Raw genomic sequence first — 24,084 nt, 5'->3', positions numbered from 1 at the left:
TGGTGGCGTCACTGTGTACATACATTACATTACTTATCTTGTACTGATCCTGAGTTACATCCTGATCATACTCCAGAGCTGCACTCACTATTCAGGATGTAACTCAGGATCAGTACAGGATAAGTAATGTATGTGCACAGTGACTCCACTAGCAGAATAGATATGTACAGTCGTGGCCAAAAGTTTTTAGAATTACATAAATATTGGAAAAGTTGCTGCTTAAGTTTTTATAATAGCAATTTGCATATATCCAGAATGTTGTGAAGAGTGATCAGATGAATTGCATAGTCCTTCTTTGCCATGAAAATTAACTTAATCCCCAAAAAACCTTTCCTCTGCATTTCATTGCTGTCATTAAAGGACCTGCTGAGATCATTTCAGTAATCGTCTTGGTAACTCAGGTGAGAATGTTGACGAGCACAAGGCTGGAGATCATTATGTCAGGCTGATTGGGTTAAAATGGCAGACTTGACCTGTTAAAAGGAGGGTAATGCTTGAAATCATTGTTCTTCCATTGTTAACCATGGTGACCTGCAAAGAAACGCGTGCAGCCATCGTTGCGTTGAATAAAAATGGCTTCACAGGCAAGGATATTGTGGCTACAAAGATTGCACCTCAATCAACAATTTATAGGATCTTCAAGAACTTCAAGGAAAGAGGTTCAATTCTTGTTAAGAAGGCTTCAGGGCGTCCAAGAAAGTCCAGCAAGCGCCAGGATCGTCTCCTAAAGAGGATTCAGCTGCGGGATCGGAGTGCCACCAGTGCAGAGCTTGCTCAGGAATGGCAGCAGGCAGGTGTGAGCGCATCTGCACGCACAGTGAGGCCAAGACTGGAGGGAAGATGGCCTGGTGTCAAGAAGGGCAGCAAAGAAGCCACTTCTCTCCAAAAAAACATCAGGGACAGATTGATCTTCTGCAGAAAGTTTGGTGAATGGACTGCTGAGGACTGGGGCAAAGTCATATTCTCCGATGAAGCCTCTTTCCGATTGTTTGGGGCATCAGGAAAAAGGCTTGTCCGGAGAAGAAAAGGTGAGTGCTACCCATCAGTCCTGTGTCATGCCAACAGTAAAGCATCATGTGTGGGGTTGCTTCTCATCCAAGGGAGTGGGCTCACTCACAATTTTGCCCAAAAACACAGCCATGAATAAAGAATGGCACCAAAACACCCTCCAACAGCAACTTCTTCCAACAATCCAACAACAGTTTGGTGAAGAACAATGCATTTTCCAGCACGATGGAGCACCGTGCCATAAGGCAAAAGTGGTAACTAAGTGGCTTGGGGACCAAAATGTTGACATTTTGGGTCCATGGCCTGGAAACTCCCCAGATCTTAATCCCATTGAGAACTTGTGGTCAATCCTCAAGAGGCGGGTGGACAAACAAAAACCCACTAATTCTGACAAACTCCAAGAAGTGATTATGAAAGAATGGGTTGCTATTAGAGATGAGCGAACTTCTGTTTTAAGTTCGGCGTCTAAAGTTCGGGGGCGGGTTAGCGGAGAATCCCGATCTGGAACCGGATATGGATTCCGACTTCCGTTGTGGTCCGTGGTAGCGGAATCAATAATCGGCCGATTATTGATTCCGCTACCACGGACCACAACGGAAGTCGGAATCCATATCCGGTTCCAGATCGGGATTCTCCGCTAACCCGCCCCCGAACTTTAGACGCCGAACTTAAAACAGAAGTTCGCTCATCTCTAGTTGCTATCAGTCAGGGATTGGCCCAGAAGTGGATTGAGAGCATGCGCAATCGAATTGCACAGGTCCTGAAAAAGAAGGGCCAACACTGCAAATACTGACTCTTTGCATAAATGTCATGTAATTGTCGATAAAAGCCTCTGAAACGTATGAAGTGCGTGTAATTCTATTTCACTACATCACAGAAACTAGGGATCGACCGATTATCGGATTTACCGATATTATCGGCCGATATTCAGGATTTTTAACGCTATCGGTATCGGCATTTATTTTGCCGATATTCCGATAGTGTATGGGGAACACAGATCGCGCTGCTGTCAGCACTCTCCGTGTTCCCTCAGCAGCAGCACGGGGAGAAGGAGCAGTGTCTCCTCCCCCTGTGCTGCTGCTGCTGCTGCTGCCGCCAATGTAAGGACAGGGGACAGGAGGAGGGGCGGAGCTATGGCCACTGCGCCACCAATGAAGCTTAATCTATCATTCATTCATATACAGGAGGCGGGAGCTGCAGGATCACATAGCCGGCTCCCGACCTCTATGAGCTGTAGCTGCGATCTGCGGTAGTTAACTCCTCAGGTGCCGCGGATCGCAGCTACTGCTCATAGAGGTCGGGAGCCGGCTATGTGATCCTGCAGCTCCCGCCTCCTGTATATGAATAAATTAGAGATTAAGCTTCATTGGTGGCGCAGTGCGCCTCCCTCCCCCAAGCCCCCCCAGTATTAAGCATTGGTGGCGCAGTGCGCCCCCCCTCCCCCCCAGTATTAAGCAGTGGTGGCGCATAGGGCCCCCCCACCCCAGTCGCAGTGCGCCCCCCCCCCCCCCCACAGGATCCCCTCTCCCTTGCTCCTCCGATCGGAGCCCCAGCAGTGTAATGCTGGGGCTCCGATCGGTTACCATGGCAGCCAGGACGCTATTGAAGCCCTGGCTGCCATGGTAAGCTCCATGCTGCTGTGTGCACAAAGCACAGAGCAGCAGGGACAGTGTGAGCTCCTATTCACCCTGATAGATCTCTATCAGGGTGAATAGGACAAGGGTTCTAGTCCCTAAGGGGGCTAAAAGTTAGTTTAAAAAAAAGTTATAAAAATAAAAACACCAAAATATTAAATATAAATGAAAAAGAAAGATTTACAAAAAAATTTTTTTCAAAAATGAAAATTCCCAGAATATCTGTATAAATTATCGGCTATCGGCCTGAAAGTTCACAAATTATCGGTATCGGCCCTAAAAAAATCAATATCGGTCGATCCCTAACAGAAACAACTGAAACAAAGATCTAAAAGCAGTTTAGCAGCAAACTTTGTGAAAACTAATATTTGTGTCATTCTCAAAACTTTTGGCCACGACTGTACACAGTGACTGCACAAGCAGAATAGTGAGTGCAGCTCTGGAGTATAATACAGGATGTAACTCTGGATCAGTACAGGAGAAGTAATGTAATGTATGTACACAGTGACTCCACCAGCAGAATAGTGAGTGCAGCTCTGGAGTATAATACAGGATGTAACTCTGGATCAGTACAGGAGAAGTAATGTAATGTATGTACACAGTGACTGCACCAGCAGAATAGTGAGTGCAGCTCTGGAGTATAATACAGGATGTAACTCTGGATCAGTACAGGAGAAGTAATGTAATGTATGTACACAGTGACTCCACCAGCAGAATAGTGAGTGCAGCTCTGGAGTATAATACAGGATGTAACTCTGGATCAGTACAGGATAAGTAATGTATGTACACAGTGACTGCACAAGCAGAATAGTGAGTGCAGCTCTGGAGTATAATACAGGATGTAACTCTGGATCAGTACAGGAGAAGTAATGTAATGTATGTACACAGTGACTCCACCAGCAGAATAGTGAGTGCAGCTCTGGGGTATAATACAGGATGTAACTCTGGATCAGTACAGGAGAAGTAATGTAATGTATGTACACAGTGACTGCACCAGCAGAATAGTGAGTGCAGCTCTGGAGTATAATACAGGATGTAACTCTGGATCAGTACAGGATAAGTAATGTATGTACACAGTGACTGCACCAGCAGAATAGTGAGTGCAGCTCTGGAGTATAATACAGGATGTAACTCGGGATCACTGATAATGTGTTTATGTGACTTATAGATTTGTCTATATGTAACTGATGCTCAGATAAGCATATGCATAAACTAGCAAGTCCCTAATAGTCAGCTGCTAGCTTTCTGATATACACATAGCTGTCTTCAATACTCCACCACTAAGGGAGGGCAAGCTGAGGTAATATTACATTAGGGAATTGTTGGTTAAGCATTTTCCTTGTAATGCATTTACCTTCTTTACCTGTTTCTATGATGTAGGTTGAGTCGGCATGGAACATAAGAAAGTTGAGTGGGATCCTGAGCTGGTTTGAGGTGAGTAAATGCTTCAGACGAGACTTCGACATCAGTTGTGCAATCCTTGATGCGACTGTTGCGTGAATCGTGCTGCAAAGGTTTTCATTCTCCCGCACTAATTCAAAAAGGAGCGCCGCTGTCATAAGTGGTGTCTGCACATCTGCTCATTAACAATACAATTCAGTGTATTCCCATGGATGAGTCTGTACCCTGTGTAACGCGCCGGACGCAGGATAGACGTACGTAATCCCGGGGGGAGGGATTGGCGCAGAGGGTTGTAGTATTGAATGTAAAGGTAATTCATTGTACCTTGACCTCTTCGGGGGTAGCACTTCTTGCCTGATGGGTATTTGGCCCTCTCTGGCAAATCGGAAGATGCCACTTACTGCCCACTGTTTGCCATCGTTGTGGTGTTCCTACCTCTGTCTTACAATCGGCCAGGCACACGGGGCGCTGTTAAAGGGGTTGTACAGGATTAGGCTACTTTCACACTAGCGTTTTCAATTCCTCTATTGGGATCCCTCATAGAATCTCAATAGCGGAAGAAAACACTTCAGTTTTGTCCCCATTCATTGTCAATGGGGACAAAACTGAACGCACCAAAATGCATTCCGTTCTGTTTGGTTGCGTTTCTGTCCGCGATGTGGTGCGGAGCAAGACTGATACGTCCTGGCACACAATGTTAGTCAATTGGGACCGATCCGTTTTTTTCTCTGAGACAAAAGAAATCGGATCCGTCCCCCAATGACTTTTAATGGTGTTCATGACGGATCCATCATGGCTATAGAAGACGTAATACAACCAGATCCGTTCTTGACGGATGCATGCAATTGCATTATTGTAACGGAAGCGTTTTAGTAGATCCATGGCGGATCCGCAAAAAACGCTAGTGTGAAAGTAGCCTTAGGAAACTGTCTGCGTTCTTCAAAAAAATGGCGCCACGTCTGGTCCTAGGTGGTGTGTGGTATTACATCTCCGCTCTGTTAAAGTGAATGGTGATGGACTGCCATACCACAGACTACCTGTGGACAGGTGTGGCGCTAATTTATTATTATTATTTTTTATCTTGAGAAGACATGTTTTTTCCAATCTAGGCAATACCTTGAATACTTGTATATGTGTCAGTGGCGGTAGACAGTCCCCTGTAGTCTACTATGGCTGAAAGTGCCTGGAGAGGAATTGTTAGCAGGACATGTAAGGGGTAGTTTATTAAGACCGGCATTTTAGATGCTGGTCCTAATACCCCTTGCTCTGGCGGTGAATGCGCCGAAGTTATATAGAGTCGCCGTCTGTACATAACGTCTAAATCTACACCAGATCCATTTTCTATCTCATCCCTCGTGACCGCACAACAGGAGGCGAAACCGAGGTAAACAGCATGGGTTTACTTCAGGGAGATCATGTCAAACTAATCTTATAGATTTTTTTGATTCGGTGACTAAAATAATAGATGGCGGAGGTGCAGTAGACATCGCTTATCTGGACTTCAGTAAGGCTTTTGATACTGTCCCACATAGAAGGCTTATCAATAAAGTGCAGTCTTTGGGCTTGGACTCCCATATTGTTGAGTGGATTAGGCAGTGGCTGAGGGACAGAGAACAGAGGGTTGTAGTCAATGGAGTATATTCAGACCAAGGTCTTGTTACCAGTGGGGACCTCAGGGATCTGTTCTGGGACCCAAATTGTTTAATATCTTTATCAGCGAAATTGCAGAAGGCCTCGATGGTAAGGTGTGTCTTTTTGCTGATGACACAAAGATTTGTAACAGGGTTGATGTTCCTGGAGGGATACACCAAATGGAAAAGGATTTAGGAAAACTAGAGGAATGGTCAGAACTCTGGCAACTGAAATGTAATGTTGATAAGTGCAAGATAATGCACCTGGGGCGTAAAAACCCAAGAGCAGAATATAAAATCAGAGATACAGTCCTAACCTCAGTATCTGAGGAAAGGGATTTAGGGATCATTATTTCAGAAGACTTAAAGGTAGGCAGACAATGTCATAGAGCAGCGGGAGATGCTAGCAGAATGCTGGGGTGTATAGGGAGAGGCATTACCAGTAGTCAGAGGGAGGCGCTCATGCCGCTCTACAGAGCACTAGTGAGACCTCATTTGGAGTATTGTGCTCAGTACTGGAGACCATATCTCCAGAAGGATATTGATACTTTGGAGAGAGTTCAGAGAAGAGCTACTAAACTGGTACATGGATTGCAGGATAAAACTTACCAGGAAAGATTAAAGGACCTTAACATGTATAGCTTGGAAGAAAGACGAGACAGAGGGGATATGATAGAAACTTCTAAATACATAAAGGAAATCAACAAGGTAAAAGAGGAGAGAATATTTAGAAGAAGAAAAACTGCTACAAGAGGACATCGTTTTAAACCTTTGCCCCTCTAATTTAAAACTAATATCAGGAAGTATTACTTTACTGAGAGAGTAGTGGATGCGTGGAATAGCCTTCCTGCAGAAGTGGTAGCTGCAAATACAGTGGAGGCGTTTAAGCATGCATGGGATAGGCATAAGGCCATCCTTCGTATAAGATAGGGCCAGGGGCTATCCATAGGATTCAGATATATTGGGCAGACTAGATGGGCCAAATGGTTCTTATCTGCCGACACATTCTATGTCCCCCACCTCCACCCTCCGGCGTTCTTCCTGTCCCTACAGGGGAGATAGACGCAGAGAAGTTCCCTGCTCTAGGGTTGAAGAGATTCTACAATAACTTTTAGGGCCTAAGGCTGGGACTAGGATCGGGGGGGTGTCCGGCCTCTCCTTCCAGGTCTCAAATAGCCTTGTTAACACCTCTCGGGGTAGAGGTCCCTTAGCAGCCCGGAACACAACTGGTGGAGTCCGAGCCTATAGGTGGGTTCTCTGATGGCCTGGGTTCGATCGTTGGGTTCATCCCTCATCCTTCCTACCCTATAAGTGGCCGTCCCAGTACTTCTTACGTGGAGGTCCCCTGGCTTGTTCCTAACCCTGATGAAGTGGGTAATGCAGCTGCTGGTTACCTCCCTATGGACGGCTATGGGTTCACGGAGCTTAGATCCGCTGGTCCTTAATGGAGTTCAGCAGGATCGCACCTCAGGGCGTCTGAAACAGTCAGCAGCTGGATGGGGCCTTGTCTCGTCTCCTCTCCTTACCAACGCTTCGGATGCAAGTGTTGGCAGAAGCTACAGGACATTATTGGTGCTTGCTTTGGCAGCACATACTCCAAGATTGGTAGGTAAACCATGCGTGTGTTTAACCAGCTGGTTAATGGCCTCTGCGCCTGGCGTGCCGCCTCTGCGCCTGGCGTGCCGCCTCATGGCCTCTGCGCCTGGCGTGCCGCCTCATGGCCTCTGCGCCTGGCGTGCCGCCTCATGGCCTCTGCGCCTGGCGTGCCGCCTCATGGCCTCTGCGCCTGGCGTGCCGCCTCATGGCCTCTGCGCCTGGTTCTGCAGTTCATACTTTTATTTATTTTTTGTGAATACTAGCTGCAGTACTGGATATAGACTATAGAAAAGAGTGGTGCTGTTTCTGGGGGAAGAATAACCTGTTTTCTAATCCTGGTTACTGCCTTTGTTTTCCATCATATTATTCCATCTGTAAAGACTGTTAGCGATGGGTTAATGTGACAAATGTACAATTTTGGCATCCAGGGTCTCAAGCTGCTCGAGTTAATTCCAGCAATAATAATATCGTGTTTCGGCAATAGGAAAGACGCGTGACCGCCGGCGCTGCATCTGCTGGCTGCAGAAATATCAACATGTCTGTGCCGGATCCCGTCCTGTTCTGTGCTTTACTTGGCAATAGAAATTGTTGATGCAAAAACCTAACGTTCCCAAGTCCTGCAAGATTTCATCCAGAGAACATATGAGTGTCAGCTCTGGAGCCTGGGAAGCTGTGCCGCGACCACTATGACCACCATGACGGCTTCCACAGGGGGCCGCACACAGCTTTACTGATCTCTGCCTGCCTATTTGTGTATCAGTGGGGGGTGATTAAACATGTCTGGAAAAGCTGGGTGAATCTGTGAGAGCAGCAGCTATAGTGGTCTCCTAGCTTCTCCGCCAATACATTTTTGGCTCCATCTCTCCCTCTTAGGCCGGGTTCCCATCATGTTTTTTTCCATCCGTTTAACATATACAAAAATGTATGTTAACGGAGGTCTCAGACGGATGACCTACAGTGGCATCTGTTCACCATAGAATCGCGTTGTAAAAAAAACAAAAAGTTAACGTATACGTTTTTTTTTTTTACCGGACTCTGCAGGATAGAAAATCATGGTCTGCTACACTTTTGCATCCAACATATATGGCAAAAAACATAATGTGAACCCATCCTATGGGCCCATTTACACAACTGTATTTTTCTGTCCGCATCTGTTCCGCAATTATGCGGATCGTATGCGGACATCACTCCGTGGCAGCGGCCCCGCAATAAAGATAGAACACGCCCTGTTCTTGTCCATTTTTGCAGACAAGAATAGGCATTTCTATCATAGGGAAGGACGCACATGGCCAGTATCTGTGTTTTGCGGATCCGCAATTTGCAGTCCGCAAAAACTGATCGGTCTTGTGAATAGGCCCCTATACTGGCTGTAGGGTAGGAAGAAGAGGCAGAAGGCGATGGCACACGACGGCAGCGTCAGTTTGAACCTGACTGTGGAGCTACCATTCTTTATAACACCTGTATCCACAGAACTGTGTTCAGTTGCTGCATTTTTTTATATTAGATGCATTAAAACTGTTTAAAAATGGTTAACGCATCATTTAACCCCTCGGTCACCAGCCTGTCCTGTTTTGGGCTTTAGTGCTCAAGCAATTTTTTTCTATTTTCATCCTGGCCTTCCAAAAACTATATTTTTATTTTAGGCTACTTTCACACTTGCGCTTGATCGGATCCGTTCTGAACGGATCCGATCATATTAATGCAGACGGAGGCTCCGTTCAGTACGGATCCGTCTGCATTAATAACTTTGAAAAATTTCGCAAGTGCGCAAGTAGCCTGAGCGGATCCGTTCAGATTTTCAATGTAAAGTCAATGGGGGACGGATCCGCTTGAAGATTGAGCCATATGGTGACATCTTCAAGCGGATCCGTTCCCATTGACTTACATTGTAAGTCTGAACGGATCCGCTCGCCTCCGCACGGGCAGGCGGACACCCGAACGCTGCAAGCAGCGTTCAGCTGTCCGCCTGTCCGTGCGGAGGCGAGCGGAGCGGAGGCTGAACGCCGCCAGACTGATGCAGTCTGAGCGGATCCGCGTCCATTCAGACTGCATCAGGGCTGGACGGAAGCGTTTGGGTCCGCTCGTGAGCCCCTTCAAACGGAGCTCACGAACGGACCCATGAACGCTAGTGTGAAAGTAGCCTTATTTGTTTGGTCGATATAGCTGTATTTTGTATTTTTTTTTTTTTTTTTTTTTTTTTTTTGTTTTTTTTTGTGGAACAAGTTGTAGTTTTTAATGGCACCACTTTGGGGTACACATAACTTACTGATTAACTTTTATTGGCTCTGAAGGGGGAAGAAAAAAAAATGGCAATGAGTTTTTTTACTTTTATAAATTTTGTGACGTTAATTTTTATTTTTTTGTCATGAATAGCACGATGAATGTATTTTCTGGGTCAGTGCGATCACCGCGATTCCAAATGCATATTGTTGTTTTTTTGTTTTTCTTACATTTTACTACTTTTATACAGAGCTGAGTGAGTGATATTTATAGGACGACTTGTAGTTTTTATTGGTATCATTTTGGGATACATAAAGCTTTTCATAAGTTTTTATTTATTTATATTTTTGGGGCGGATAAGCAAAAAACAGCAATTCTGGGCTTTTTTTTAATTAATTTTTTATGCGTTCACCGTACAGGATAAATTACGTGATAATTGTATGGTGCAAGTCTTTATGGGTGCAACAATAGAAAATATGTGGAGGGGGTTTTATTTTGCAGTTTTTTTTTTCCATTGATAAGCATTTTTCTATGGGAAAAGGTGTATTTATTTATTTTTTAACTTCGAGATTATTTTTTATTTTTTTTATTTCATAAAAATTTTATTTAAACTTTATTTTAACCATGTACTACTCTTACAATGACTTTGACAGTTGATCTTCTGATTGCTTCAATAATACACTGTACTGCTTATGTAGTACAGTGTATTATACTGACGGGTACCATTAGCATGCTCCAGAGAGGCGCAGCCTGGTAGGTATTCTTTGCAGGCCGGCCCGGGGCCTTCATTAGGTCCCCGGCTGCCATGTGAAGACATGGGCACCCCAGTATCTCATTTGTGGGTTGCCGATGCCTTTAGAGAGGGAGCCTCCTCCCTCTACACCACTTAGATGCTGCGGTTGCTATTGACTGCAGCATAAAAGGGGTTAAACATCCCTGATCAGCGCTTCTGCTGTTAGAGCAGGACTCTGGCCCTCTTGTGAGAGCCAAGATCCTGTGGCGTGCTTCGACTAGGCTGAGCCTAAGACCCGTTAGTGGCCACCTGAAAAAGGTGTATTGGCGGACTCTAATGGTTTATTGGGGAATTCCCATGTTGCCAGGATATGCCATCAATTTGTTTCCTGGGGGTCTGCCCTCTGGGGACCCCCACTCATCCTGAGAATGAAGGGGTGGCAGAGCTGATTCTTTAACAGCGCCATCCCAACCACCCGCCGTGCAGTGGAACTACAGCATGGCTCCATTCAAGTGACTTGAGATGGTTGCGATTCCTTGCAAAGCTGGGTGGCCAGGAGCGCTTCTGTGCAGGGAATAACAATGGGGGCCCAGCGCATCATTCTAAGGATTGCTAGGGGTCCCAGGGGTCAGACACCCACCCATAAAGTGATGGCATAGCCTAGTGATATACGATCACTTTATAAAATGGGAATACCTCTTTAACATCCCTGTAGGGGCTGTGGGTATGGGTGCAATGGCGTCCACTTTATGCTCTCTCCTCCACCGGTCAGTTAAACCATTCAGAAGGATGAGCAGCTATACATATACACTGGGGCTTGTGCCCCCCTGCCCCGGGTTATTAGATAATCTGGTAGATCCCATCTCTTTAGCAGATTGGCTCTGGGTAGCGGTATAATAAATGCTGGTGCGTGATAGCCGAGGGTTCACCCTCTGGTTGACATGTGATCTCCTTGTATAACATCTGCAGCGTATTTTCCATCACTCTCACTTTCCTCCATCCTTTCCGGTGCCGATGCCAGTCTTGTAGCACTTTTTTTCCCCGCTGCTGCTGGCACCGTGCCATCTCTTTTGTGGGATTATCAAAGTGCGATCTTATCTGTGCCCGGAGCGACACTCGCACACTATGTGATAGACCTTGTTGTGCTTTGAAATCTTGCCAGAGGAATCCCCAATGTGCAGCGGTGCGCAGAACGCATGTGACTCGGCCATGTCTCCTTTTGATGCTCGGAGCCTGACAATAAAAGGGAACAGAGTCGATTGTGATGGATTACATTTTTAAAAAAATCACGTTTTCTTCTAGAGAAGAAAGCAAAAAAAATATATGAAATTCGAGCCTTGCCCAAGAGAAGAAATACGATTCCTTCAGTCTGGAATTCTGTGCTCCAGAAATCCCATAGGTCTTGCCTGTATCAAAATAGCCCAAAATGCATTTGTTAGATATTACAGTTAAGCTGGTCGGCCACTGCACCCCTGGTGCACCATGGCTGAATTAGGCCCATATGCGCCAATCTTATCTCATGAAGGTGGCAACAAGGTCTTTAGATAGGAGTGGTGGTCCTAGAAGTCAGACCTTAGCGATATGCCATCACTCCCTTTAATGAATGGAAGGAGGCTACTGCTGCAGCGTCATCATGCTTCGGTAGATGCCTCCTTTCATTACATTCTGGCTGCCAGATGCCACCACTAGGGGGAGCTTGCTGCATACAGATGCAGTATTGAGTTCATTGGACATTCAAGGTTACTGCACCCATAGGGCACCATTGCAGACTCATGCCCATAGGCGTCCATCTTGTCTCATTGCATCCAGGTGGCAACAGGGTCCTTAGATAGGAGTGGTGGTCCTAGAAGTCAGACCTTAGTGATATGCCGTTACCCTGTTTAATGACCTGGTCATTAAAGGGAGTTACTGAATGGAAGGAGGCTGGTGTTGCAGCGCCATCATGCTTCGGTGGAAATCGCACATGTCTCCTTTCACAACATCCTGGCTGCCAGATGCGACCACTAGGGGGAGCTTGCTGCATACGGATTTAATATGGAGTTCATTGGACTTTCGTGGCTACTGCACCCATGGGACACCATTGCAGACTTGGGGGGGACCATATGTGTCCATCTTGGCTCATTGGATGAAGGTGGCAACAAGGTCCTTAGATAGGAGTTGTGGCCATTAAGCCTAGAGGACCAGGTCGTTAAAGGGAGTGATGGCATATCACTAGGACCCCCACTAAAAAAGGGCCGCAGTGGTGGTGTCCCATCAATGTTTTTGTCCCTGCACTGTCCTGACTCGGCCACCTGCTTTGCACGGGACTGTAACGCCAACCACGCAGGAGCATTGCTGTGCAGGAAAAAACGTAAACGTGGGCTCCATCATTCTTCACTTCGCACATGCCTCTGTTCATAACATTCTGGCTTTGTTCAGCCACCACTAGGGGGAGCTGGCTGCATACAGACTTAATGTTGAGCTCAACTGATGCTGTATAAATATGGCTTCAGTAAACGACTCGTTAACTAGTACTGGTAATAATGGTGTTAATGCTTCTAATTTGGACTATGACTATCCGGCCCACGAGGTTCCTTTGCTGTTTTGGCACTGGTCGCCCGAATCTCCGATGGTTTCCTCCTTGTCAGTTGTATTAAGTCTCTAATTCAGTTTTATCGTTTTGTTGCTGGAGGGAAAAAAAAAAAAAAAAGCTCAGAAAGGTTTGAATTGCTCGCAGCCTTCACCGGGAGCTGTGTCTTGGCACGGAAGAGCGGCTGTGATCATTTATTTAAGAGGCCTTCAGGAGACGCAGATGGGTTGCAGCACTTATGAGGTATATGGCGGGATGCTGCTTCTCCAGTTGCAGTGGATATCAGTGGATTATACACATGTTCAGTAGTCGGCTTCAGTCTCTCGGGGGTTAATGCGCTGGTAGTACTGGCTAATAAAGAGCATTGCGTTCCCTAATGAATATATATATAATATGGGGGGGGGGGGGGGTATAATTCTATTCTGCGGTCTCGCAGTTAAATCTATGCCTGGGAAAGCTGAGTGACCGTCCATAGGGGCTGCTTTACACTCTGCTTTCCTAAAACCCTGAATTGCGATTGGGATTAGCTGTGGGGCGATCCCTGCTCCCATGTTGCTGCCTGTGCTGTTCATTACTATAGGAGAGCTGGATGACCCCAACCCCCCCCCCCCCCCCTTGTTGGGGGTTTATTGGCAGCCATATTTGTTGTCCTCCGGCTTTCCCAACATCAGGTTTATGTAAAAAGTGACTCCATGGAATTACGTAAACGTGGCCGATTTCTTTTGTAGACAGCGCCTCCCCAGTCCACAGGTTGTGTGCAGTATTGCAGCCCAGTCCAATTCACTCCCATGCAGTTCCAGAGACAACCTGTGGACAGGGGTGGCACTCTATACATATATATATATATATATATATATATATATATATATATATATATATATATATATATATATATATATATATATATATAATAATATTTTTTAACCCATGGGCTGGTTTTACAAACAGTCATCGTATGGCAATGAAAGGGTGCCGCTTCCACACAAGTGAAATATTCATGGCGGGCGCTGAGAGCCTCCGCTGGGCCCGCAACGGTTTAATTTTTAATCTGCGGTAAATGTCGATGTCTAATAAACACTCGTTTTATGCGCAGGATCCGTCCCCGCCATTGACTAATTGCCTCCTCGAAGACTCTGCTACGGCACAATCACCTCTGGCTCTTCTCGCTCTGCGGCGTACAATGCTCAGCCGCCGTATTATGCTGCGCCCATCCCCCCCCCCCCCCCCACCCTCTCGTCAACCAAGACTTTCTGGAAAACGTTCTCATAAGTCATCTTTAAAGATCAGCGATGTACACACGTCTTCTGTAAGCACCACGCGTTGCGTCGCATTTTGAAGACGGAATCAGATTGCGAGCTCCGTCTCCAGTCATGAATCTTACGGGGTTATTACAGCGGCTTGAGGGGGACGTTTGCTGCATCGATCTTTGTATCGCCTTCCTTTCCAGATTGCCACTAGAGGTTGTCACTGGATGTCGGGCTTTGCAGGGCACGCAAGGGGAATGGCGACACCCAGTTGTCAGTTTATTCATACCTTTCTAGGAGGAATAACAGAGGATCGGGGAATATTAAGAGAGACGTATCAAAAGAGCAGACTGGTCCTCTTACGAGTTTTTTTTCAACTCCTCACCATCTGATCCGGGGGGTCGGACACCCTGCAGTGCTGCTGACATTCACCGGATCGGCAGGGTGTCCTGCAGCGCCATCGCAGGAGAAAGGAAGCATTACACTGCAGTTTGTTTACTGCGCTACAGCGTCCTTTGTCACTGTCCTCACGTTGGCTAATAGAGGAGGGTCCTGAAGGGAAGACCCCCTTTATTGACTCTGAATTAGAACGGCCATACACAGTAGTTGAATGTTGGCTGAACCCGTCAACCATCTGAGGCGTATGGCGGTATTCCGACTTCTCCTCCTGATGGTGGGAAAAAAAGGATCAGAAAAATTGGTTCCAATTTTTTTTTTTTTTTTTTTTTTTTTTTTTTTTTTTACCCCGCCAGTCGCCATCGTTTTTCGTGCTGCCCGCACTGGTGTGTGTGTGTTGAAAGGTCTTTCGTTTCTCTACATCTTCCTCCTTTATGTTTTTGCTGCGCTGTAGGTCGTCCCATGCTGATGGTAGATTTGTTCTTTTTTGTCTTTTTTTTTTTTTCAGAATTTTTGATGTCTCACTATTGATTGCACAGTGTTAGACTAAGGCCTCATGCACACGACCGTATGTATTTTGCGGTCCGCAATACCATCAGTGATCTTTTTTGCAGACCCATTGACTTCAGCGGGTCCGCGTTTTTTTTGCGGCCAATTAAAGGACATGTTCTATCTTTTTGCGGATTCGTTAAGGACATCCGTATGTCCGCTCCTCAAGATAGAATATGACCACGAAATGCAGGCCACGGACCTATTGAAGCCAAAGGGTCCGCAAAAAAAAAATGCAGAAAGCACATGAACTGCATCCGTATTTTTTTCCGGATCTGCCATTTTGTGGAGTGCAAAACGGATACGTATGTGTGCATGAGGCTTTGATCTGTACTCCTTTTTAACCCTTTGCTTTCCCTTGCTTAGAATTACAGGTCAGTCACGGACGTCCTGGTGTCATTTGGGAGACGCTCGTTGTGCTATCCACTGTATAGAAACTTCTGCCTGGTGACCAAGGCGATAGAGGACACCTGCGCTCTGCTCCGACTCGGTAAGATATTAGATCCCTTCGTAGCCGTAGGCAACAAATGTGTCCTCCCCATGTGGAGTTGCAGAAACAGACGAACGGTTTGTGCCGCACCGTTTCCATAGCCCCGAAGGTGGATGGAAGCCATGGAAATTATGTCGTGCCTCCCAAACTTCAGAAAACTACTCACTATGCTGTTTCTGTAGCTCCTATTGACTGCTGTAGCGCAGCCCGCTAGGGTGGGTGTTTTTGTAACCCCACCTACCACTGGCCGCCATATACAATTAGTATTCCGATCTTAGGAATGAATGGCTGCCATGGGAATACCCCTTTAAATATCCCATTAATTGCACAGTTCATACATATGGCACCACCTGGTGTTCAAAAGTGTATCGCAATGTGCACGTCCTTTGAGCGGAGTACTAGTGGACACACATGCTCAGTCATTCTCTCCACTTGCACAGTCATCCTCCTTTAACTGCAGGGCAGCCAACAGAAATGGCTTTCTGCCTGCTTGTCAGGAGAGTAGCATAATCTTTGCAGTAAAGTGTCCGTATAGCTAAGGAAACTCCTTCCGCATTGGAAGTAAGAAGGGACTATACTGTCAGCTGCCAGAGGGGGAAGGAGATGGATTCTGTCCAGAGCCCTTCAGCATCACTAAGGCAGTCACGTGAAACCCGTCACAGCCATTAACTTTTGAACAGAGCTGTGCTTTGTAGTTCCATTGCCGGCTGCAGGTAAAAGCTGATCAGTGAGGCTGCTGGATATCGGACCCACACTGATCCCGAGGACAAGGTCGTCAACACCGTTGGCCCAGAAAACCCCTTTAAATTCAGTTGACTTTGGCAGATGCCGATGCGTTTATCTGCAGTGTCAGTACCAGCACCATCCCAGGGTCTGCTCACCAGGCGGCAGCACCACAGCGGGGAGGTCGGCGGGACGCAGGGAACCACGTACAGTTCGGGGGGTTTCTGCTTGTGCCTTTTGTGGGGAGGTTGTGGGTTTTGCGCTAGAGAGAAAAATGTGTGTTTTATTTAACACAATCTGGATATCGTTTTCTCCCAGCGCGTCGCCTGCCAAGAGTGGGGATTGCAAAAAATGTGAGCGCACCGAGGAATGCCAAAAAGACGTTTCAGTTTAGACGACAATCTCTGTTATTTTTATCTCCTGCGGGTAACGGAGCCAGGAATACGCAGCGGCGAGCTCCGTAGACATCCAAAGGGCAGCGACTGCCGCTATATGTTTACACATGGACGCAGGCAGTGTCTGCCTATAAACCTGGTGCAAGGGCAATTAAAGGGGTCATCAAAGATCTAGATTAAAAAAAAAAGAAAAAAAAGAGACTTTTCGTAGTATACCCAGCAAAGCGCCGTACATTGTGTAGTGGCTGTGCTTGGTATTGCAACTCAGTCCTATTAATTTCAATGTGACCAATGGACATGACTTCACAGGTCGAGGAGGCGGCAGCAGAGCCTCAGTCAGCTGATCAGCAGGATGCTGGGAGTTGGACTCTTAGGAGTCTTTCACGCAGCGGATTCCACGCACTGCATCCGCTCGTGTGAAAGAGAACCAAGCCCCGCTCCGGACAGCAGAGACACGGAGCAGTAACATGACTGATAATGCTCTTTGCCTCTCTGTGATCTTTTTACTACAAAATCACAGTGACAACTTTATCTCACTGTGGTTTCGTAGTAAAAATATCACGTTAATGCTCCGTGTCTCTGCTGTCCGGAGCGGGGCTTGGCTGTCTTTTTCACGCAGCGGATTGCACGCACGGCATCCGCTCCTGTAAAGAGCCTTTACAGATCGGATATTGATGACCTATTGTGGGGGGGGGGAAGGTCACCAATTTTTAACTCCCAGAACATTATCAATCAGGACTCCCCCATGACAGGATACATGATGCTGTAGCCATAGCTTGAGTCCTGATGAAGGAGCCAGCAGGACATTGATTAGGGTATTCCATTAGGTAGTAATTTCTCCCTGAGGGATTGCTGCATCCAGAGTCAGCTAAGCAAAGCACTATTTTACATGACAATGTGGCCAGCAGGGGTCGCTGTTGTATTGCCTGCAGCCCCGGCTAATTTGTAGATAGGGGATACATTTAAATCTTGGGAGGACCCCTTTAATTTACCTTGATATTATTGTTTTCCAGCTGATAAGGTTTCAGTATTGTGACGTGCAAAGTTTAATTATTTTCTTTTTCTTAAGGTAAAGCAGCTATCCTGAAGTGTCTGCTGGACATCCATGCCGTATTTCAAGAGAACGACCCCGCCTACATTCTTAATGACCTGTATATTACAGACTACTGTATCTGGATTCAGAAAGTCAAGTAAGTCCTAATAGGATCTGACTGCATAGTGTGATATTGAATTCATTATACAGTCAGTATGCAGTCGGCTCCCCCTAGTGGTGGCCGCTGGCAGCAAGAGTAAATTTTTAGTTAGTCTATGCCTGGGATTTGGAGCTCTGTGTCAGAAAAAAATGGAGTTGTCATAAAGCTATATTACAAAATGAATCCGCAAAAATGTATATTATTCAAGGGTGGGCATTTACTTTAAATGGGTTTGCAGGACTTTTTATTTATCTATCCTTGGGATACGTCATCAGTTTCAGATCTCCCGGCAATCCTGCCGATCAGCTGATTGCAGAGCATGCAGGACATCGGAACCTGGCACAGCGCCATACACTGTGTAGTGGCCGTGCCTGGTTACTGCAGCTCTCCCCCATTTACCTGTATGGGACAGACATGCAGATCCAGGCACGGGCACTATACGGTGCACGGTGCTGTGCCTCTTTGCAGTTGCCGGGAGTCAGACCCTCTTTAATCTGATATTGATAACCCATCCTAATAATAGGTCATCAGTATTTAAGCCGATTATCTTCCCCCTCCCTAATAGCTGCCACTACGTTGCAATAAACCATTACAAAGTAGCGATGGTCTTCAACTGATGGCTACACAGCTGTTGCGAAACTACATCACCTAGTATTGAGCATGCTGGGAGTTGTACTTTGGCAACAAATGTAAAAGACCATAGGTTTGCAGACCACTGCAGTACAGAATTACTTTTTTGCATTCACCTTTATCTGCAAGCGCAGCTATTTAGTGCGAGGTCAGCTTGGGATCCGGCCTCTGTCCCGTCTTCACGCAGAGCGGGAGTGTGCGATAATACACTGACAGCGAGTATCAGCACCAGCCATCTGCGCAGAGCGCCAGCTCAGGGGGTTCGCAGAGCAGGTTCTCGCGCAGAGCTCGCTTCCCCCAGAGAGACACATGGCAGATTGCTCTAACTCTGGCTGTCACAGTGACAAGAGCAAGTTGGGTTGTTTTGTGCGGAGACGCCGGAGAGAGATGAAATATGAAACGTTTCCAGCGCAAGGAGCTGCCGGGAGCCGGGATGGAACCTCGGCATCTCCGAGGACATGAGACTCTGCTATATGCAGGGAAGCTGTGGGGGAGGGAGGTGAGCGTATCTGTAGATGAAGAATTATTTAGGGCTTGCAAACGATACGCCAGGCAGGCTGGAACGAATGGTGGCCATAGACATTAGATTAGCGGACCCCATTAGTGATGGTGTGTGGGGTCTGCTGCCTATTATATGGGGAAAAAGGGTCAGGCGGGATGAATTTTTATACGTTTCCAATCCTGTGGTTTTCCCCAGGGCTAAGCGGCAGCTGGCGCTTATCCTCTGCCCTAATGGATTGACATGCATACTTAGCCTAGCTGTACACAGGCTGCAATACCAGACACAGCCTATGGATAAGGGTGGCGCTGTTCTTGCATTGGAAAGCATCCCTTTCTTTTTGTATCTTTTTAAAATGATATTAATTAAACCTGTCTAAAAAAGTTCCCAGCTCCCACCACTGATATCATATGGCGTCCCTGGCAAAAATTAGCTGAATGCTGTCTCCGTTCCCTTATAAAAGTGGCTTTTTTTGTTTGCATCTGTGGTGAGAAGTCCCGTCCCTTTAATTGCATCCTTCTCATTCCATTGAAGTCCAGCCTCGTTTCTGGAGTATCAGACTTTCTTCCAGTTTTCACCATAGTTTGGCCACTAGGTGGCGCAGTTCTTCTTCCATTCTACCGTGCAGGATCCACGGCGGTTAGAGGGGTAATGGTTACGGAGACGTCTCCAGTATCTTTTTAATGACGAGCTGGGTGGCCTCATCCGAAGGTTAACTCTCTGTTAATGAGGAACATCTTGAATGGGAGGATTAGGGGGGAGAAGAAGACCCTTGGATACGTCTGTGAGCATCTCACGGGTTAAGTCTGCAGCGCTCAGCGGAAACGTCTTTATCGGTAAAGGGATTCTTTGCCGCTCCTGAGTGATCTCGACGCGCCTCCGTATTGTCAGCTAATGTTTTCAGTGTCGATTAGGACCATTGCTTGGCAGACGTTGTGCAAAACTACAGCTTTTCACTTGCGTTCTCTCCAGGGGGAAAAGCTTTGTGGAAGCCAATTTTACACAGACAGACGCACTCCGTATATTCCGTGCAGCACGGGAGGAGCAGCTGTTTCCAAAATGAGACCCCTTTTTTTTTTTTTTTTTGCCTTTTTAAATACTATAGCAGAAACCTCACTGCATAATGTGAAGTGTAAATGCCCCGGCTCTTCTAACAGGACTTCTGTCCAGGATGTTCTTCCTTCAGATTATCGGAATAGCAGCAAATGTGTTTGTCATCTGCAAGCCCCAAATGAAAGTCACAAGAGGCGGCTGAATGGATTCTGTACTAATAGTAATTGATGATGCATTACACTGCTGGGACCCCCCAGTGATCGGAGAACAGGTCTGACTGCTAGGGCCCCTGCTGATCATGAGAATGTCTGTCTGGCTTCTGGCATCTCTACTGATGGTGAGATGGGGTCTGACTGCTGGGAACGCCACCGGTCACTAAATGTGGTCTGATTGCAGGGACCCTCGCTCATCAGGAGAATGGGTGTGATTGCTGGGGCCCCCACTGAGCATAAGACGGGGTACAACTGCTGCGGCTCCCACAATCATGAGATGGGATGTGACTGCTGGGATCACCACTGATCACTAGATTGGGTCGGACTGTACAGACTCTCACCCATCAGGAAATAGGGCTGACTGCTGGAATCCCTGCCTGCTGATCATGAGAAGAGGGTCTGATTTCTGGGACCTGCACTGACCATGAGATGGGGTCTGACAGCTGGAATCGCCACTGATCACTATATGTGATTGCAGGGACCCTCACAGGAAAACCCTAGGAACCCCCACCCACCAAGCATGAGATGGGGCTCGACTGCAGGCTCCCCCACCAATCATGAGATGAGGTCTGACTTCTGGGACCCACACTGACCTTGAGATTAATTCTCACTGCTGGGATCACCACTGATCACTAGATGTGGTCCGATTGCAGGGACCACCACCGATCCTGAGAATGGGACTGCTGGGACCTCCGTGTGTTGGGCTTAGTGGTCTATTTGGTAACATTGTAGATCCCCTCCGAGCAATGGTGCCACTGATGGCCATAAATGATCATTTCCACTCGTCTACAATTATGAGGCTAGGTGCTAAGTGCCGGATTGGACCCCCCCACAACCAGGGCCCTCCAACTGTTTGTTGATTGTGAAGGGTCTGCAGCTGGAAAGTTCTCCAATCCCCCCCCCCCCCCCCTTCCCCCTGCATTTGGTTATCGAAATAAATCGCCGAGCATTTGGACGCGATCAGAGCAGGTTTTCGGTCTCTGGATGTAAACATTTTTTTTTCATTCACTGACAGGAAGCAGACATTTTGAAAACAGTGATGAACTAAAACAAAAAAAGCACAGTTTTGAGAAGGCGCCGAGTACAAGAATGCGATTAGCTGTTCCCCTTTTCTTGTAAAAATCCCAGGACGTTGATGATACGGTATGGAAATCTATCCGGCATCGCCTGCGCGCATACAGATAAGCTGATTTGTTCAAGGAAATGACTGAAGTGGAACGGCGGCTTCGGCAGCGATTTCATTGTCAGCGGATTGATTCCTCAGATCCTCCAGCGCTGAACAGCAGGTGGTGGCAGCCTGTGCGCCGCAGCCAGGTTTCACCAGATGGAAAATTGCATCCTTAACCCCCGAGGTCACGGTGGAATGTCATTGCTTCGTTCCATCTTCCCGCTAAGTGAGCTTATCAAACCCCCCCCCGCCGCCTCCACCACCTACATTTACATAATACACTGAAACGGAACCTCAGTCTCTGCAAATTCTTCTGGAAATCCCCATTTTATTCCTTCTGAGCCGAGTTCGTGACATTTGTTCATAGGGTTTTCTTCTAAAGTGGCCCTAAAAAATAAAAAGCGGTGTTTATTTGCTCTGAGCGTAGGCTGGTGCTCTCTGTTATCAGCTGGTTTAGGCCGGGGAAGAAAGGCTCGTCGAAGGGGAGCACCACGGAGTTGCGGTATTACATGTAGCGGTGTCTGATACTGCAGATCAGCCCAATATGTGACCTGTGAGGGGGGGGGTCTCTCCTGAGGATAGACCGTCAGTGTTTTCTTAGAAAACCCCTTTAACAGCTTCTTAAAGCTGACTTGTCTGTGTTAGTAATAACCATCTAGTAATAAGAATTTTGGAGCATCTTGTCCTAGAGCACTGTGCTGTGATGTTCCTCTTTTATTCCTCCTAGAATGTCTATGGTGTATTAGATACTTATTAGATAGATATGAGAGAAGAGAAGCCGCATGTGGTTACCACGGCCGGAGCGCTCGCACACATTAAGCTTTCTATCCGATACGTAGTAATCTCTCTAATCCTTACACGATTTGGTTGCCTTGATGGGATCGTTGATCCGCTGTCTTGGTGGAGGTCATTACTCCCTCTGCTGCAGATATATTATCGCCCGTCATATCCCCGCCTCGGCGGTGCTTCTTGCTGTGGCTGCCGCCATCACCTTGCAGCGTGTCTCTGTATTGGAGGTTCGCGCTTCATACAGACGTATTTACCTTGGCATGGACACAAGACGCTGCTTGTGTGAGGAAGATGGATTTGGCAGCGTAGGTTGCGAGCTGTGCGACGGCTTTCATTACAAGTGCATTTGGCAGGGAAGCTCGGCGCGTCATGTATGTGAGCGCTGGACGGACGCTCCGTGGTATCCGGGCCTGGATCTGATCGTGGTGGGTGGCTACAGAGATATACGTACAACTGATATCCAATCCAAAGCTGCCCGCAGCGAGCGGATTTCCCTGACCTATATCTGGATCAGGCTAATCGGAACAGTCACATCATGTAATACCGTATTGTGGAGGTAACGGTAAAATTCTGTTAATACGGCAGTAGTCACCGGACACGATGGGTTATCAAATATTCAGGATTATTGTCATTGATCATTTTTGGATTGCGCTGATTCTAGATAATTTTTCAAGAGACAAGTGTCCGATTATCAGACGCTGCCAGAATAAAGGAATTCCAGCATCATATTTTTGCCCTATAGACATTGGGCGCCTGAGCAGCTGTGATTTTCAGGTAGGCGACAGGCTTATTGATCGTGTGATATATTACAGGGACTGTCTGATACTGCAGCCTAGCCCCGTTATGTGATCCGCTGATCTGTGGGGGTCCCGGTGGGGTCTCTCCTGAGGACAGGACATCAGTGTTTTCTTAGAAAACCCCTTTAACAGCTTCTTAAAGCTGACTTGTCTGTGTTAGTAATAACCATCTAGTAATAAGAATTAGAGGTGTGTGTGTTGTGTGTGTGGGAGAGGTGTGTGTGAGAGAGACGGGGACAGGGGTGTGTGTGTGTGTGTGAGAGAGAGACAGGGGTGGGTGTGTGTGTGTGTGTGTGTGAGAGAGAGAGAGACGGGGACAGGGTGTGTGTGTGTGTGTGTGTGTGTGGTGTGGTGTGTGTTGTGTGGTGGTGTGTGTGGTGTGGTGTGTGTGTGCGCGTGAGAGAGGCAGGTGTGCGTGAGAGAGAGGCAGGTGTGTGCGAGAGAGAGGCAGGTGTGTGAGAGAGAGAGGCAGGTGTGTGAGAGAGAGAGGCAGGTGTGTGAGAGAGAGAGGCAGGTGTGTGAGAGAGAGAGGCAGGTGTGTGAGAAGAGAGGCAGGTGTGTGAGAGAGAGAGGCAGGTGTGTGAGAGAGAGAGGCAGGTGTGTGAGAGAGAGAGGCAGGTGTGTGAGAGAGAGAGGCAGGTGTGTGAGAGAGAGAGGCAGGTGTGTGAGAGAGAGAGAGGCAGGTGTGTGATGAGAGAGAGGCAGGTGTGTGAGAGAGAGGCAGGTGTGTGAGAGAGAGAGGAGGTGTGTGAGAGAGAGAGGCAGGTGTGTGAGAGAGAGAGCAGGGTGTGTGAGAGAGAGAGGCAGGTGTGTGAGAGAGAGAGGCAGGTGTGGAGAGGAGAGAGGGAGAGGCAGGTTGTGTGAGAGAGGAGGCAGGTGTGTGAGAGAGAGAGAGGGCAGGTGTGTGAGAGAGGAGCATTGTGTGAAGGAGGCAGGTGTGTGAGAGAGAGAGAGAGGCAGGGTGGTGAGAGAGTAGAGAGAGGACAGGTGTGTGAGAGAGAAGGAGAGCAGGTGTGTGAGAGAGAGGAGGCAGGTGGTGAGAGAGCAGAGAGAGGGCAGGTGTGTGAGGAGAGAGAGAGAGGCAGGTGTGTGAGTAGATGACGAGAAGGCAGTGTGTGAGAGAGAGAGAGGCAGGGGTGTGAGAGAGAGAAGAG

The 24,084-nt window shown here is 47.3% G+C and overlaps 1 protein-coding gene across 2 annotated transcripts in view; it reads left to right on the top strand.

Annotated features, from left to right (window-relative positions):
- SHQ1 (SHQ1, H/ACA ribonucleoprotein assembly factor) overlaps nt 1-24,084 on the top strand; it is a 62,092-nt gene that overhangs the window by 21,407 nt on the left and 16,601 nt on the right. For both annotated transcript variants that reach the window (XM_044301469.1, XM_044301470.1), the window contains exons 9-11: nt 4,023-4,076; nt 15,348-15,471; nt 17,659-17,779. In XM_044301469.1, the coding sequence (XP_044157404.1) occupies nt 4,023-4,076; nt 15,348-15,471; nt 17,659-17,779 (299 nt within the window). The remainder of the gene's footprint in view (nt 1-4,022; nt 4,077-15,347; nt 15,472-17,658; nt 17,780-24,084) is intronic.

This window comes from Bufo gargarizans, chromosome 7, assembly GCF_014858855.1.
Source record: "Bufo gargarizans isolate SCDJY-AF-19 chromosome 7, ASM1485885v1, whole genome shotgun sequence".
NCBI classification, from domain to species: domain Eukaryota; kingdom Metazoa; phylum Chordata; class Amphibia; order Anura; family Bufonidae; genus Bufo; species Bufo gargarizans.
This window is presented reverse-complemented; position numbering and strand designations above follow the sequence as displayed.